The sequence below is a fragment of the Rhineura floridana genome, chromosome 8 (genome assembly GCF_030035675.1).
Source record: "Rhineura floridana isolate rRhiFlo1 chromosome 8, rRhiFlo1.hap2, whole genome shotgun sequence".
Lineage (NCBI taxonomy): Eukaryota > Metazoa > Chordata > Lepidosauria > Squamata > Rhineuridae > Rhineura > Rhineura floridana.
Window position 1 is genome coordinate 106,120,671 of NC_084487.1, and position 18,693 is coordinate 106,139,363.

Genomic DNA, 18,693 nt, shown 5'->3' on the forward strand with positions numbered 1-18,693 from the left:
TTCTCCCCAAAGCCCAGAAAGTGCAGCTTTAAAAAACAAACACAAAATAGTCACACAATTTCCCCAGATGTGAATGGCCTATTGTGTAGCTGTACTGGTTGGCTGTGGCCTGTATTGATTGCTCTACCCATTTTTTCTAGAGCAGTGGTTCCCAACCTTTATGAATATGGGACCCCCTTTGTAAGCTCAAAAAATTTCATGACCCCCCCCCATGCTAATTGTAATTTTAGTCTCGTGTTAATTGAAAAAATGGTACGTGGCAAAATCACATCTCCAAATATCCCTTTCCATTAAAAGCTCCCTGCAGGCAGGGAGGTGTTGCTTTCTTTTCTTAATGCAAAGGTTCATCAAATTGGTATCCCCCTCACCCCCACACAGGGCCGGCCCCAGGCATGCCAGGGCCCTTGGGTACCCGCCTGCCCTGGGCCCCTCTGCTCCCCCTCCACGATCCGTGGTACTTAAGCATCCATGGATCAGCAAAGATGGTGGCAAAGGCTTCAGCCCCTTAAGGAAACTTCAGACACCATCTTAATTGATGGCAAATCTGCGCGCCGCAAAAAACAACGGAAAGGTAGGTATAGCAGGGGGATGGTGGTCCGCGGATGCTTCTGCGAATCGTGGAAGGAGGGCAGTGGGCCTCCTGTAGCTCCAGGGGCCCTCGGGCCAGTGCCCCACCTGGCCGTCCTTTAGAACTATCCCTGCCCCCACACACATAGGGCTCATTCACATTGGGACATACTCCAAGATCGGTGCTACTCACATGCCTGTTAAATTTGCTGAGTTTACATGATGTTTCAGCCCATGGGAAGGCAAGTCGCTGCTTTCTCCCTTAAATCCGAAGCAAATCAATCCAATTTTAATCCAAAAAGGGAAGGAAAAACTGTCTGTGCTTCGAATCTCTAGGGGCTAGCTCCGATGCTTTGGTGAGTCCACACCCACTCCCTCCTCCTCCTTTGTTTTTTTTTTTTACTCTGGAACAAACTGAGCATGCTAGGTTGCCAAGGTAACCAGAGGAAGAGATAGTTTGACCTTAAGAGGGCGTAGTCATTAGGAAGCTGCAAGATTAACCCTTCCCCTTCAGTATTAATGCAAAACAGATTGGCTCATATAAGGTAAGAAGTGTGAACCTTTAAACTCCATCACGATGAGCTTTGCCTTTAAAATGGAGTTCAACTTCTATATGAACCAGCCCATAGTCTGAAGATGCACAGTCCTGTCTCCCAACTCCAGTGGGTTACAGTGCTGGACTAAGAAACAGGTTCAGATCCCAACCCAGCCATGAAGCCCAGTGGGTGACCTTGGACCCAGCACAGTCTCTCAGCCTGACCTATCTCACAGGGTCTGTGTAAGGATAAAATGGAAGGGGGGGAGCGTTGAGCAACTTGGAGGAAAGGTGGGATATAAATGCAATAATAATTAAATAAATAAATACATTTCAGCTGCAGTGTGTGGACCCCACCTTAGCCAACCTGCTGAGCTTTTTAAAAATCATCATCAAGAAGCAGCAATGTGATAGTGGTGGGGATGCTAGATTGTGAAGACAAAAGGGGGGATAGATTGAGGAGGGGGGTTAGTGGTTTTAGCTGTTGGGATGATTATCAGAACTGATGACTTGGTTAGCGTACACTTGGGGAATGAAAGCGAACCAGATCAGTGCATGCAGACACACACAAACACATCTGCCCCCCCACAAGCATCTGCAGGCATGCATGCATTCAGGCATGTGGGAGGGGGGGTTAAACCCTCAACTGCTGCAGCATCTTGGAGACAGAGGTTGGGGAGCAGAATGTAGGTGGAAGAAAGGGGGGAGACTGGCACACACACAGCCTCAGAGATGGGGGGCAAGCAAGTCCTGAGCGTCCTCACTGCTCCTTGGCTCCGTCTGGGCCAAAGGTGAGATCTGGGTGGTCACGCAAATAAGAATAATTTTTAAAAGGAGGTGGCAGCAAAGCAGGAGTCAAGAAAGGCAGGCTGCCAGGAAGGAAGGGGAAAGCAGCCTTTTCTTGTAGCCTTGCTTCTTTTTGCTTCATGAAGAGCCCCCTTCTCTCATTCTGAGTAAGGGCATCAGCAGCAGTGGCAGTGTGAGGAGATGGAAGTTGGGATAGTCCCTTCCCATTCCAAGTTTTCCAATGCTCAGCCAAGTTTCATGCTCAACCAAGTTTAATCCTACAAGCTTTCCATGGGGATCCTACAGTAGGCTTACCGTTCTTATCTTGAATCATGTGAAATACTGAAAATAAAACTTAGCTCAGCATGACCTTTTATGTAAGATTATAGCAGGATGTGTCTGCAGTGTTTCATTTGCATGTTTAACTGTAGCAACAATATTACTTTCTTTTGACAGGGAATATTGTTCTGCTATTTTGTGCATAACATAATTTCCTTTCTTTTCCAGAATATCATAAAAGCAGGTAGTGCTCTACTGGACCCTAGTACCAAAGAGCATTGGGAACACATCCAAAGGACAGAGGGGGGCACAGTGCACTTGCTGAAACATTACGAGGAATATTTCCATAATATGGCAAAGAACATGAAAAAAACGTACATGAAACCATTCATAATTGTTACCACAAATATGAGTAAGTAGCTGTCATTTTGCAATCAGATTTCACTTCCTAATACCTCAGACTTAGGCCTGCAATGTTTCATTGATTCATTGGTTAGATTGATTTTAAAAGCCTTAAACAACTTAGAATGTGCATACAATTAATTAGGTAGCTTATTAGGTGTTATCAGGCTTAGTAATTTTCAGAGGGGACCTATTGAAATCACTCGATGTAAGTTTGTCATGTCTAATTTTAGTCTGTTTATTTCATTGGGTCTCCTTGAGTATATCTTAGCTGGATACTGACCATCATCATCATAACTTTAAATACAAGTATTTAAAAAATTGCAGATGGCAGGCACCATGTTAAAAGAGGCATTTCCTCTTTTCTCTTGCATAAGAGAGGATTTCTATCCTAAGATTATGCCTGCTACAACACCTGGATGCATCATCTAAAAGCATACATCATTCTTCCTCTCTCCCATTTTATATTCAGGTTAGGTTAGGCTAAAAGATAGTGACTGGTCTCCCCAGTGGCTAGAGTGCTGGACTACGACCTGGGAGACCAGGGTTCGAATCCCCACACAGCCATGAAGCTCACTGGGTGACCTTGGGCCAGTCACTGCCTCTCAGCCTCAGAGGAAGGCAATGGTAAAACCACCTCTGAATACCACTTACCATGAAAACCCTATTCATAGGGTCTCCATAAGTCAGAATCGACTTGAAGGCAGTCAACAACTACATCACATACATCATAACATTTTCTGGGTGTGTTAAGGTGGTAGAGAAGGACCACAACATAAAAGAAATTACTTTAATAGTGCACTTTATCACTTTATCCATTCTGGAGAGGACCAAGCTTGCAATATGCGGTTTGCACCATTTAGATTTGCCACCTTAAGCACCAAAATGTCTTCAGTCATTTGTACTTGGGTGTTAAGGCACAAGTAACAAATTACATAAGAAACTGAGGTGCAATATTCAGATATGTATCTGACTCAAATATTTTTCAGCATTGCTTCTAGAGCCTCCATGCAATATGACTAATTTTTCAGATGGGACATTTCAGTAAATTTCCTCCCAATTTTGTATTCTCATCAAAACATGAGTATAGAAATTGTATTGTCAGAGAGATTCATCCAGGTAGGGACAAGACATTTACAGCACTTTACTATAGCTATTCAGAATTGAGTCCCATTTAATTCATTGGGACTTACTTACTCCCAGATAAGTGGGTACAGGATTGCAGCCTTTTTCATTTATGTTAATGGAATGACTTACATTCTTAATATTGAGTGAACGCTTTACAACCATAGAGCCAGATTTCTTTTCAACATCCACGTAGGTAACAAAACTAATAAAGCCTTAAATATATTAAAACATCACTTTATGTTTGAATTGTATGTGGCAAAAATAAACTCATATATATTACGGCAAACTTTTTTTCTTTTTAGTTATTGCTGTTGACATCTTTGAAAAGTCTAATTTTACGGGAGCTAAAGTACCGCAGTTTGGTGTGATTAAAGGAGATTATCCTAGAGATTTGGAATCATCTGTTTTGTTTCCTGACACTTTGTTCAGAGCTTCTGATAGAAAAGGTAGAATGCTTAATTTACAGCCTTTTGGAAATTTCTAAGAGGAATTCTCAGATCAACTATGAGACAAAAGGAGTTGGATCTAGACTTAGTCATACATAGAGCAGACCTACTTAAATTAATTGGATTTAAGCTAGTCATTGGATCTACTTCAAGCATGACAAAGTCTAGATCCAACCCAGTGCATGTTGTCCAGGGAGTGAGAAGGTAAGCCTTAGAGGGGTAATACTCTTGCACTTAATTATCTATATAAAACACTGTTCCCAGCATACTGTCTCACTCAACAGATATGCTTTCACACTTCAGGGTGACAAAAAGACAGAACCCAGGATAGTCATATGCAGATAGGGGCAAGTGTGATGTCTGGGAATATCGGGCAGGAAGGAGATTTTCGGCCATATCGATCACTGCAGGTCTGTTGGTGCAAGGGACATCTGTGCACATGACGCACTTCCTCTCCTTTCTCCTCCCAGCCTCCTGTGCACCTTTAAAATCAGCTTTGGGAGACTGGAAGACCCTCTGGAGCCGTTTGGGGGGGTGCAAAAATCTGCATTACAACCTTTTTCCAAATGTCCTTGGGAGATACCTAAAATAAATTGATAATTAAGAGTTAAGAGTAATGGGGATACAAATTGTGTAGGCTTACACTGCCAGGTGGTGAGAGTATGGATTGCAAGGATATTTTCACATTTTGCAGAAGTAGATCCTCACAGTGTGAAACAAATCATATAATTTGTTGTTGTTATTGTTATACATGCACAAAATGACAATCTGGCAGAGAACGGGTAATGTTCAATCCAGGAAGTTAAGCAGCAAAGTTTGCCCAGTTGTTGAACTGTTTAGCTCAGAACAAGGTTGTTTTTTTGATATGCACAATTGAAGAGAAAAAAATATTTCCAGTCATCTTTTGTTGTTAGATAAGTTACAATGTTCACAAGGCAAAGATGAATGTATCCTTTTAAAACTACCTCAAAAGTATGTCTTTAAATGGTAGTTCAAACATTGGACGACCGAGTAAAATTTGGCATTGATTTTGTCTTTAGCAATTCCTACAATGAAGCCTTCAAACTTTAGATTGTCTTCTAAGATGGAAGATGAGATTTTAAAGAGTAAAAATGTACTTTCAAAAAGAAAGCGTCGGCATCCAGAGGAGTCTAACCGACATGCTGTTGCTATAGTGATTATATACCGAACCCTGGGGCAGTTTCTACCTGAGAGCTATGATCCAGACCGAAGGAGCTTAAGGTAAAACTTAACTCTCTGACCTTCTTTAATTTGTTTTGAGTAATGCTTGTTTATTGTATTCTGAGATGGGAAGGTTGTGCTACCTAAGAGCAAAATTATATTGCAAATTTAATACTAGGTGTATTCAAAAATTATTTCTTCACAAGGCTGTCTCTGTTGTTCCAGATTATATACTAGAATCTAATCTATGGTGAAAGAGAGTTCAGTTTGGCAAGAAGTGTTAGATTTCTTAGGGCAAGTTCATACACGTCTGTACATCACTTGATTTTTTATAACTCGTTGGCTCGCAGTTGAATGTATGAACTCATTTAAATGTTTTGTGTATAAAGTTATGTGACGCTATTATGGTTGTTCTGTCTGTGGTTTTTGATTTATGATGGCTCAGTAGTACACATAAGCCATCTCATGAGTCTTGCAGTCGTTACATAATGAACATTTGAACTGCCCCTTCAACCTTTTATTTTTACACTGGGCCCACCATTGATTCCCACCTAAGCACCATGGAGAGTGCTCATGTGAAACTAGACAAAATTCAATAATAGGCAAAAAACTTTGCGGTTTAAGAACATACCTATAACCAACAGATATTTCTACCAAACTTTAAAAAGCAGGGAAATTGGGCAGCTATAGTGAATGCAGCAGGGGAGTAGGAGACCTGACCACTCTGAGATATTGGACTGCTCTACAAGTTTGTAAAAATGCAAACACAATTTGAGTTGGTCTTTCACAATCCAGTCCACTTCCTGTGTAGCTTGAATTTGATAACATGTGCCTCTGAGGGGGAGGGGAGAGTAGAGGGAAGGAGGAAGGGGGGAGAGGGGAGCAGAAGGAGGGGGAAGGATGGGATTGGGAGGGGTGAAGGAAGGGGGAGGGAAGGGGCAAAAGTGAGGTGATTGGAGGGAGGAGGATAGGAGGGCAGGTTTGATCATTTGCATGCTTATTGAGTTCAATGGGATTTACTCCTGTGCAATCATGCTTAGGATAGGTAAAACTGACCATGGGGGAGGGGGAGGGCAGAGGGGAGGGGAAGGAGGCGGAGGGGGAAGGAGGGGATTGGAAGGGGATGGGGGAGGAGAAGGGAGGGGGGAAGGAAGGGGGAGGGAAGGTGTAAGAGGTAAGGGTAGGAGGGAGGAGGAGGGGAGGTTGGATCATTTGCATGCTTTTTGAGTTCATGGGATTTACTCCTGTGCAATCATGCTTAGAATAGGTAAAACTGACCTGACAGGGGGAGGAGGAGAGCAGGAATGGGAGGGGGAGGAGGAGGGCAGGAATGGGAGGGAGAGGGAGGAAGGGGGAGGGGAGGAGATTAGATGAGTGGACACTGGGCAGAGGGGAAGCCCCTTTCCTTTCCAAAAGGAGAACATTGTGAACATTCTTTTTCAGGGTTTCCCCCACCTTTTTATTCTACAGCAGGCATATGTAGCCTCCCACCCAAATTTAAACCAAAGCTGTCCCTGGCCACATCCACACCAGACCTTTATTTCACTTTAGATAGTCTTGGCGTCTCCCAAAGAATCCTGGGAAATTGTAGCTAGTGAAGGGTGCTGAGAGTTGCTAGGAGATGCCCTGTTCCCCTCACAGAGCTTCAATCAGAGCACCTGACTGTTAAACCCCTCTGGCCACTGACACTCTGTCAGGGGAATAGGAGTCTCCTCTCAGCACCCTTCACAAACTACATTTCCCAGAATCCTTTGGGGGAAGCCATGACTCTCTAAAGTGAAATAAAGGTCTGGTGTGGGTGTGGCCCCCTGATTAGCCAAGCCCAGCAGCTATGAGTCTGGCTTTTAGAACACTGACAGTTCTTACTGAGCATTGAGTTCAATGCTAAATTTCTTAATTAAAAATCAGCCAGGCATTTTTTAAACTTTTAAACTGCAGAAGATGAGGGTCAGAGTATGGGGCAAGTTCAATAATAGGATTACAGGTACTCTGTGGAAATGGCTGATTTTTAATTAATTTCAACAAATTAAGAGAACTCTGACAGAAAAAAGTCCAAACGTGGTCTAGTTTCTCTCTCTCTCTCTCTTTACACTTTGAACTCTCGATTCTCTCTGACTGTTTTGTGTATTGCCATGAAAATTTAGAGAGTTGTTAAGCAAGCATTTCTGAGTTCAGGACTATAAGTGTTGTAAGGTTTTGTTTTGAAATGTGCTTATGGGAAGGATCAGAATGGCATGGGGGGTATTTTCAATTTAACATTGTGGAATGCGAAAAATCCATGCTGACTGTTGTATGCAACCACTAATATGATAGCTTTGGTTGTGCATCTGCAATGGTAATTTTGTTTTGTTTTGCCAGATTACCCAATCGGCCCATCATTAACAGCCCAATAATCAGTGCAATAGTTTATAGAGATGGGGAGTCTTTACCAAATCTTCTGGAGAGCCCCATTACATTTGAGCATGTAATGCTGGAAACAGAGGAGAGAACAAAGCCAGTTTGTGTGTTCTGGAACCACTCAATTGCGTATGTTTCACAATCTGTACTATGTTGGAAGGGACCTATTGCATTTGAATGTTAATGGTAACCATTTGGCCTTCTTCATACAGGAAGTCAGTGACATCTTATGTGCTGTCATTGTCTATCAGGAAGAATAAATATTTAACCTGAGTGTAGACCAGTACAAGTCCTTGGTGCTAAAAAAGAGAAATGGTTATTTATGCCCACTACACACTATATATCTGCTCAGGTTCTAGAACACATAGCAAAAACAAAGCTAGACTGTTTAGCAGAAATAAGTGTATATATCTTCATCTACTGAGATCATCTGAGTTTAAAGAGCACACACAGAGAGACATGCACACTGTCAAGCTATCATTTTGAAGAAACAGCAAGTTGGCCCAAAGGCAGTTCTGTTCGTTATCAGTGACTTGCTGTCGCTCTCATTAGTTATCTTCATTGGCTGTAATGAAAAGCAGAAAGTACATGCCTGTGGGTGGAAAGGAAGTGGTTTCTGTGAAACCTCTGACCTCTGTTCATTTCATCTTCCAGACCCATATTGGGGGGGGGGAAGAATTGTAGTTTATCTAAGGATTTGTTTACGAGAAAAAAGGGAGCTTGCATAAAGTACAGATGACTGCTGTAATTCCTGCCTTGTGCTCATACAGGTCAGCACAGGCTTAGCTAGCTGATCCTTCCATAGTTACTTCCATATCAATAAGGGCCTACCCACATGTAATTTTATTTGCATGACTTGTGGCCTCACGAGGGTGTTTTTTTTTAAAAAAAATCCTGGTGTGTGTGTGTGTGTGTGTGATTTTCTTGGGGACTGCAACATGCAGGGAGAAGAAATTTAACCTTTCCCTCCCCAGTCACCATCCTGATGGAAATTCCCCCATCTCACTACAACTGGTAATAAAATCTCTCTCTCTCTCTCTCTCTCTCTCTCTCTCTCTCCAGTTAGTGATACAATTGATACCAATGGGAACCTTTTTTTTTGCTTTATAATTGCAGTTGGGGGGTGAATTCCATTGAGATCACAGCTAAAGAGGGACCTTCCTTCCTTGTGTGCTGTGACCCCAGTTTTTCCCCAATATCCTAATATGGCTACAAGCTAGGTAATAGAAGTAATGTGTGATGTTGCCCTAAGAGAATACCTCAGGTTTTCTGCCTATGTGTTTTTACATTATACTTATCAGGTGTGTGTGTGTCAATGTCAGCTTCATCTTTGGAAACTGATAGGAACATAGGAAGCTGCCTTATACTGAGTCAGACTGTTGGTCCATCTAGCTCAGTATTGTCTACACTGACTGGCAGCAACTCTTCAGGGTTTCAGACAGGACATTTCCACTCCTACCTGGAGATGCTGGGGAATGTACTAAGCCTTTTCCCCTACGTGTAACAGCAGCTCACATGGGTGGTAAACTTTAGACTCCTGGTAAGCAACTCGTTTTCTCCAAAGGCCACTGTCAGTATGAAATAAGGGATGGGAAATAAGGCATCAACTCCCATCTCTCTCAGTTGTCTGCTGGCAAGTCTGTTACACAATTCCCCACACAGCCCTCCTTTGTCATTTGATTGACAACTTGGGGGCCAATGATATTCCGCCTGGGGCTCTTACCAGCCTGGGAGCAAATGCAAGAGCAACAGCAACCGCATTTGATAAGAGAACATCCAAACAAGAACTATTAAGTAGAGTGGGAACTTAATGATTTCAATGGGAGAAATTTGAGCACATACTTAGTTCTCCATTTGAATCAATGAGGCCTAAAATGCTTAATTTTGTCTGGATGTTGTCCTATAATTCTGTATGCAAAAATTACAGCTATTGCCACCTCTGAAAAATATGCAGTACATCAAAATGACATATATGAAACCAAATAATGAGAAAGACATAATAATAGTGTTTTACTGCAGCTTTCTAATCAACAGAAGATTCAATACTGCTTTGAAGATCAAAGAGACAGCTAAGTCTAATAAAGTAATAAGAATGGGTTACTTAGGTTACTCAAGTTACTTGCATATAATCTGGTCATTTGTCATGTTGAGGCAAAGTTTAAGAAGCAACAACCTCTTGCTATTCTAATCTACCTATTACCACCTTAAGGAGCTGCCTGGTAGAATACATGGCTGCCCTTCTTGGGAAGATATGGAAAGCATCAGATTTTATTTATTTATTTATTAAACTTATATCCCGCCCTTCCTCCCAAATGGAGCCCAGGGCTACACTACAAACATTCTAAAACATCTTGAAAATAGACTTTAAAATATATTAAGACAAAACATCTTTAAAAACATCTTTAAAAAAAAGCTTTGTGAATGTTGTTCCTTTTTATATTTCCTCACAAAATTCTGTGTTTGGAATTGGAGAACCACTGCATTGCTACTTATTAAGGGAAGAATGAAGGAGATTGCAATTTAAGGAAAATAGCAATTGATTGTTGAAACAGTTCAGTCTGTCAGCCAGACCAGTCAACAGATGCCATTGGATCTCATTTCTTTGCTTCTCTCATTGACTAGAATTGGACAAACAGGAGGCTGGTCCTCAAAGGGATGTGAGCTGTTTTCTAGAAGCCAGAGCCGTATTGTCTGCCAGTGCAACCATATGACCAGTTTTGCTGTCCTAATGGATATTTCAAAACGTGAAGTAGGTGATTTTTTAAAACTTTCTTTTTTTGCCTACTAAAGTAATGAAATTAAGAGGATTTAATGGAAGCAGTTTGTGAATAGGACTACCTCTGCCATCAGGGTTTTGCATTTACCTTGAAAGGCAAACTATCAGTTTATCAGGGGGGGGTGACACCAATACCTGCTTCAGCTACAAAGTGAATTTTGTTTTTACTTATTTTGCTTGCTACCATCTTACATTGGAAATCTCTGCGAAACGAGTTCATCACCACCACATTCTTATGAAGTGTTTATCACCATTGTATTCCCTGACATCCCACATTAAACACATAGAGAAAGAGCACCCAGAGTGGGATGAGCATCCTTTATCATTTATGTAACCCTTACAATTTGCAAGTTGCTCTACAGTTTTAATTGTGTTTGGGTTCACCATAAACCTGCAAGGTGGATTACCTTGGCTCCCATTTTACAGATGGGGAGAATAGGGTGAGAGAAGGTGAGTTATCCAAGGTCCACAGTAAATCCTCCAGCAGCTGATGTGATGTCTTCCTCACTGGACAAACATGGTCTTGTGAATAAACTGAGGCATAAAAACAGGACATGAAGCCAGGTTGGTCTTCCAAAATATAAATGGAATTGTGGCTTTGCAACCATTATTCTACACTTCAGTCCATACTTGCCATTTTAAGTCCTTGCATCGGTAGATAGCTTGGTAGAGGGAAGTCACAGACCTTGTGCCCGATTCAGTCCTATGTGAAATAATGAACTTCTGTCAGGACTGAGAGCTGCTTTATAGGTTACCCAGATGTTTCTAAATGCAGAGAAGAATAACATTTCCCTGTCACTGACCATAACCACAGAGAAGCCAGGAAAGTCTTTTTCACTGTTTTACCAGAAGCTGCAGGGTGGTGGGAATGTAGGCCAGTCCCCAGGATTCCTAGCAATGAGCCCTGCTCATTATTGCCATTGTAGGTATGATGGTTACTGTGGTCTCTGCAGGCCAGTTTATATACACTCATGTGTGCATGCACACACACACCACTCTGTAGATCTCAGTAAGTGAATATGTCTCCTAGAGCCAATTGCTGATCATGTTCTGGCAAAGCAAGATTGTGCTTTTATTCCCAGAACTATGAGGGCTAGAAACATTTAAAACAAACCTAAAAGTCTCTTAAATCTGCTCTGGGTACCTTTTCTGGGCCAGGCACCAGATTCCGCATAGAATTCTGATTATAGGCTAGATGAGTGAGTCTGTGGAGTGTACTTGTCAGTAGTGTAATCTTACCCTTTCTCTTTTAAAAGGCTGTAGTGCAATCCTTACATAAAGGCTCAGAAAAGGATTACTAGAGTTTACTAACCTTGAGGGTTGTCCTCTTGGCACAGAATGGTCTTTTCTATTGGTATGGATATGCTTCAGAAAGCTATAAATCTGGAGAAAAATGAAAAATAGTTAGGCAGTTTGAAATCCATTTAATTGTGGTTTTCTTTTTATTACTTTTTTTTAATCCACCAAATCAGATGATGGTGCCTGACATTTTAAAAAGGCTTATTTCTGAGGCATTTTTATCACATTTTGGAAGGTGAGTCACTACAGTTCCCACTTCCTTACATTATGTAATTCTTCTTCTACTTTTTTTGCCAAATAAACTCAGTGACTAAGAAATTATTTTTTTTAAAAAGTCTACTTGGGAAGATCATGTACAAAAAAAAAGTATTTTTTTTTACTCCACAGAATGGCGAGGCCCTTCCTCTCAAGATTATCACTTACACAACTGTCTCCATCTCACTGGTGGCTTTGCTGCTCACCTTTATCCTCCTTGTCCTGATCCGAACACTGCGCTCCAACCTGCACAGCATCCACAAAAACCTGGTGGCTGCCCTCTTCTTCTCAGAGTTAGTCTTCCTGATGGGAATCAACCAGACAGAAAATCCGGTAAGAGTTCATTTCAGTGACTTTCCCATAACATGCTTTAAGCAGAAACCCCACATTGACACAGTTCCTGTGACAATGTAGACACTGTTTATCACAGTCACGGAACTGATGCACACATTTAATAGGGTGCAAGAAGACTGCATTGATTGTGGCTACTGTCCTATGCACACTTATTGGGAAGAAAGCCCCATTGTTCAAAGTGATAATTACCAGGCCCAGTGCCAGGTTTGAGAGGCCTCTGGGCAAAGTGCCCACCAGCCCCCCCCCCCAAATCATCCTGACAGGATCCCCGTGAGTTTACCTGGGTGTGGGACTGTCTGTGCACTGCCAGAATAAGCAGCAATGAGAGGCTGTTATAGCTGCCCAGTTTGGTGCTTCTCTCATAAAAACATAAGGGCCCTGCTGGATCAGGCCAATGGCCATCATCCTGTTCTCAGAGTGGCCAACCAGGTGCCTGTGGCAAGCCAGCAACACTAGGCCCTTAAAAGAAAAGAGGGGGTGGGGAGCCATGCTTGCCCTATAGGGAGGTAGTGGTGCTGGCATAATTTTTTTTCTTCTCGTAAGGGCCCAGCACTGAAGAAGGAAGTGCCAGACTCCATGACTACAGAAGCTGCCATCTTATTCCACAATGTCTCTGGCCCCTGACAAGAGATGTGAAGGTTCCCCTCCAAAAAAGCAGAACATTTCAGGAGGAAAAAAACCTCCTCCCTGGGTTTCTCCCCTGTTTTTTCCCAGTTTTTCCAGGGAAAAAACTGAAAAAAATAGGGGGGGACCCAATCCCCTCCTCCCATTTTTTCTGTTTATTTTCCCTAGGCCTTCGCATCTCTACCCCTGACATAGCATTGCTATGTTGTCAGCAGCAAGAGTCAGAGGTATTTGGAGAGGGGAAGATGGTGGTTGTGCTTCTTCCAATGCTGGGTCTTTAAATTTATAAATAATAATAATGATCCTGGTGTCAGCCACATGGGGATTACTTCTGAATAAACAGCTACAAGATTGGACTATGTGTATCCCCCTCAGAATGTATTTGGGTAATTCATAATGTAGCACATCAACGAGAAGGCTGTTAGTCTGCTTTTTCTGATGTCTTTAACGGTAAAGAAGAGTTTGATGTGAGGGGTTTTTCAAAGTAATTTTTTTTTAGTTCTAGAATTTATTGAATAATTCAACGCTGTCTTACTCAGGAAAATCAGTTTGTGTTTAGGGTTTCAAGATTCACCATAGAATACTGTAGGTAATGCATCCTCTTCAGTGGATGGCTCTTTCAAAAAATTACATCATTCCTTCATTTTCAACAAGTCAGAAGACCTGTTTATGTTTTATAATACCCACAGTTGCATTTGATAGGATTTTCAGAAATGAATTCTTTTTATATTAGCATGACGACAGCAGCCTTCCCTCATCTCCACCCCTCAGTTGCTCAGTTAACAATATACTGCCCAGTTCTGTTCCTTAAACAATTTGTGAAGGTATTTTCTTTAGCAAGCTGAATATTACCCAGTAAAGGGCCACTCCTTGAAACTGTAAAGATGACTGTGTTCAAGCAATTATTAATCTTTCCTTATGGAATGAGAATTGTCCAAGGAGTCACACACTAATGAGCATGAAAAGTCAAAAGAATGTGGGTGCACATATGACATGGCATTGCTTGTCATTTAGTCTAGCTTTTACAAGTCTCTGTAAAGCAACAGTCACATGGCAGAGAGAGGTTTCACTTTCAATCATCCATGGATGATTGATTGAAAATAAAAATGATGTATTTTCTTTGTTGCATACCTGAAATAAGCAGTTTTCATCGTGACCTGTACAATATATATATATTTTTAGAAGCCCAACCCTACGCCCATCACACACACACTGAGTTGCATTAGAGTGGTAAAAGCTTTTATTATTTTCAGGAGTATGTATTTGTTTTGCTGAAAGAACTAGCCAGAGCAACTCAAAGTGCAAGTGTGGCCTATATGGTGGTCAGGGGACGTTTAGTGCCTCCTTGACTTCTTTGTATATGAGGTGGCCAAGTATCATTCTACTCACCCTTCCTGAGTAGTCAAGTGTAGGAGCCTATGGCTGCATTCAGATGTAATTATAAACTATGGTGTATTGTTACAAGAACAAACCTAGGTGAGGCTTCATCTTGAATACACCCCTCTTCTCCTCTAGCATGGCTGTAAGGAGAAGATCAGAAACTTTAGCTTCCATTTTCAATTAACCAGTTTTGTGCTATATCCAAACCCTAAACTGTCATTGATCTTAACTGGGGGTGGGGGAGACCTGTGGTCCTTCAGATGTTGATGGACTACAACTCCCTTGACCCATCATCACTAACTATGCTAGGTGAGGCTGGTGGGAGTTGGAGTCCAGCAGCTTCTCTGTCTCTGAACTTGGCTATCATTTATTAAAACAAGCCAGTTTCATAAACCAAGGTCTGAAGTTGGAGTTCAACCCATCAAACCCCCAGCCAGCATGGCAAATGGTCAGGGGTGATAAAAGTTGTTGCCCAACAGCATATGAAGTGTCGCAGTTCCCCATTGTTGTAGTAAACCATAGCTAAGACACGGACAAAAAGCTAAACTGTGGTTAGTCAAAAATAGAAGTAAACATTTCTCACTTCTTCTTTGCAACCATGCTGGAGGAAGAGAGGGGAGAGGGAGCACAGAAGCCTGAGCCTCGCCTAGTCTCTTTCCTATAATGGTAAACCATGGTTTATTACTACATCCAAATGCAGCATGTTTTCTTTCCATTGTATATCAAAGCTAGAACACACTGGCACAGCCTTTTACTATTTGTGATAAAAGGGTAGGGATTTGCAGTGTGTGACCCACCAAGGTGAACCAGCCATGTACTGTGGCCTGGCAAGTGCAGCATGCCTCAGAATATCAGTTGGGGGCAGGGAGGAAGAATCAGTGGGAGAGGGCAGTTGTTTTCATGCCCTTCTTGTAGGCTTTCTGGAAGCATCTGGCTAGTCATTGTTGGAGATAGGTTACAGGACAAGGTGGAGTCTTTACTAGGATCCAACAGGATGTTCTTATGTTTGACATAGCCTGCCCTCCCCTGCAGCCTTCATTTTTTCAGATAAGCAACAAAAGTACAATACTTATTTTACTGAGTTCTTGGTTGGCTACATACATAGCTAGAAGGCTGCATTCAACTTGGTGAGTCACAAGTTGTGCAAGTATGCTCAAGGAAGCACCACCAAGTTAGGATAAACTTTCTATACTTGGGGAAGTTGTGATGGCTGTATACTACCTCTAGGTTTAGAGGCAGTATGCTTGTGAAATCCAGTTATTAAAGAACCCTGATGGGAGAGGGCTATTGCTCTTATGTCCTGCTTGTGGGCAGGAAACATCTAGTTGGCTATAGTTGGAAACAGGATGCTGGACTATATAGACCTTTGGTCTGGTCTAGCAAGGCCATATTCTTATGTTACATATCCTTATGTAACAGAAGAAGAGGCACGGCCTTAGGCTTTTTGGTAGTAGCTCCTATATTTGCTTAAATACAACCAAAGTCTAGCTGTTGTGCTAGATTATTTTGTGGTTCAGCAAAAGCAATTTTAACTGAATCGGGCTCTCTCTTTTTTAGTTTGTGTGCACTGTGATAGCCATTCTTTTGCACTACTTCTACATGAGCACCTTCGCTTGGATGTTCGTTGAACAGCTTCATATCTACCGGATGCTGACTGAAGTGAGAAACATCAATTTTGGACACATGAGGTTCTACTACGTCATGGGCTGGGGGATTCCTGCCATTATAACAGGTAAGGAAAAATTCACAATAAAGGAGAAAAAGCTAAAATATTGGAGGCATATCTACACTACAAACTTAGAGTTCTTTTATATCAGTATGACCATCATGGCTTCCTCTCAAAGAATCCTGGGAATTTGGTGAGGGTGCTGAAAGGTCTCTGCTAGAGATACCTAGCACTCCTTATGGACTTTCAGTTCCCTGTGGAGAGAAAATGATTATTAAATCAGTTTAAATCTGTAATGTAAATATATGCTCTATGATTCCTCCCCCTTCTACTTGCTGGGCCTAGTTCTAGAAGCAGTTACATCTTCAGGATTATATTAATCCAACGATGCATTTAGATGTTAGGCTCACTTCAAGGCACACGAGTTAAACAAAATGAATGCAGATATGACTTTTGTACTGGATGCCTCTTGCCCTACTTAAAGTAACTTCTGTGCAGATAAAAGGACTTAACTGTATTCAAGTTGGAACAAGAATTGTACACATGCCACAGGAATAACTTCACTCACTTTATTATAATTACTTTGTAGCTTGCCATGTTTTTTATATTCTGAGCAGAAGAGGCAGACATGCTCTAGGTTTCACTTGCACATGTAGAAGTACTATCTCAGGCACACAGAAAATGTGAGCAGGCAGAAGATTAATTTATTATTTTATTTATTATTTATTAAATGTGCATGGCCATCCATTAATAAATATTCCCTGGGTGTCTTAGAACCAAACTATATTAGAAATACTATATATAATAATGTAAACTAACTTCTGTACAATAGATACAGCAAGAAACCATTTACAACCCCAATTTAAACCGCAATGTAAGAGCCTGGATGACTAAAAAGGTCTCTGCCTGGACCCAAAAAGGCCACAGAAGAGGCACCAAGCAAGCCGCTCCAGTGAGGCTGATCCCTCCCTGAGGCGTCACTTTCCCCAAAGTCCTCTGCTTGGTAGTCACCTGCCTTGTATTTTTTTTAATTATGCATATTTTAAATTATTTATTTATTTAGAAGGCTTATATACTGCTTTTTAGAATAATTACCTTACAAAGCTGTTGAATAAGTAAATGAAACAGTCAGTAAAATATCATAGAATAATAAAATCCCTTAACTTTCAACAAATAAAGAAAACAAAAACCAGCATTGGACAAATAGCCCGATTATGGAAAGCCCAACATCCAGCATCACGTTTCTGTCTCCAAATGCCATTCTAAAAAAAAAGAGAAGTGTCTTTAAAGCTCATTTAAAAGGAAGGAATGACAGAGTCTGCCTAACCTCTGCCAAAATTGTGTTCCATAGGTGAGATGGGGGCATGGCAGAAAAAGGCCTGTCTCTTGTGCTCACCAGCCTAAAATATTTTAGTGGCGGGCTTCTCAACAATCCAAATGAACTTTGCAGGCTTCCCAAAAGCATCTGGTTGGCCACTGTGAGCAGGGTACCAGATTGGATGGGCCTTTGTCATGACCTAGCAGGGCTCTTACTTTTTCTTTATGTTCACCCTCCAGAGATTTCTGGTGCTTTGAGCTGAATGAAAGCTACCTATTCCCTTGTGCCTCTGGGGCCTTGTTAGAAATTAAATCAATTTGCTTCCATGTCTCAGTGAGATGTGTTCCTAGTAGGGATTTTTTTCAGGGTGTGGGGGAAGAGCAGCGTGTGTGAGACTAAATAGACAGTGTGTGAAGATAAAAATCATTTAAATGAAAAATGTGGGACTCTACTTGTTTTATATTTTTTCTGCTTTGGAATAGCATTCATTAAGGGGGCCAGCTGCAAAAAAGGTAACAGGGCAGCATCCCCCAGGAACACATACCTGCTTGGAACTAAGTCCCATTGAACTCAGTGGGGCTTACTTCTGAGTAGGCACATATAGGATGGCACTGTTGAATGCTCCGGCTGTCAATTTGTACTCTCTCTCTTTTTTCCTCTGTCTTCCTCCTTTCTCCCTCTAACCCACCTAATCGCTGTCTCCTCCTCCTCCTCCTCCTCTTCCTCCTTTGATTCCCCCCCCATGCAAAACACACCCAGACAGAACCCAAAAACCCTCCCTGCCAACAGCTTGGGAAACGGAAGACTTGGAGACTGTTTTGTGTGTGTGTGTGTTTAAAAAGCTTACTGTGGAGACCTTGCTGTTTGAATAAAAACAATGTGAGTGATTCTGTGAAGTGAACTCTTATTCATGGAGGGGGAGAGGAACTGTTTACATGCTCTTGAAAAAAAAGAGCTGCATTGAATGTACATACAAGGGGGTGGGTTGTGTGTGAGAGAGAAAGAGAGAGAAGCTGCAGCCTGCTAGTTGCTATTTTTTGGAAGTTTTGTGAAAGGATGTCACGAAAAAGCCACTACATTCGTAGCAAGCATGCAAAGTATATAAAATTTGGCTAAAAATCTGAAGTGGGCAGAATTCTCACCCACCTCTATTCAAAGCCCAAGTTGAGGGTGGGGGCATGTCCCTTCATTCACTATGCTTGTTATATCCATTGATACTCGTCACTAAAATCTTACTGCTAGCAGCCATAAAGAAAGTGTATATTATGTGTTTAACATAACTTCTAAGATAATCAACTT

The 18,693-nt window shown here is 41.7% G+C and overlaps 1 protein-coding gene across 4 annotated transcripts in view; it reads left to right on the plus strand.

Annotated features, from left to right (window-relative positions):
* The window catches only part of CELSR1 (cadherin EGF LAG seven-pass G-type receptor 1), a 248,708-nt gene that overhangs the window by 200,142 nt on the left and 29,873 nt on the right, over window positions 1-18,693 (plus strand). For all 4 annotated transcript variants that reach the window (XM_061640286.1, XM_061640288.1, XM_061640289.1 and 1 more), the window contains 7 exons: window positions 2,396-2,579; window positions 4,000-4,143; window positions 5,184-5,385; window positions 7,684-7,851; window positions 10,345-10,471; window positions 12,185-12,385; window positions 15,968-16,142. In XM_061640286.1, coding sequence (XP_061496270.1) covers window positions 2,396-2,579; window positions 4,000-4,143; window positions 5,184-5,385; window positions 7,684-7,851; window positions 10,345-10,471; window positions 12,185-12,385; window positions 15,968-16,142 — 1,201 coding nt within the window. The remainder of the gene's footprint in view (window positions 1-2,395; window positions 2,580-3,999; window positions 4,144-5,183; window positions 5,386-7,683; window positions 7,852-10,344; window positions 10,472-12,184; window positions 12,386-15,967; window positions 16,143-18,693) is intronic.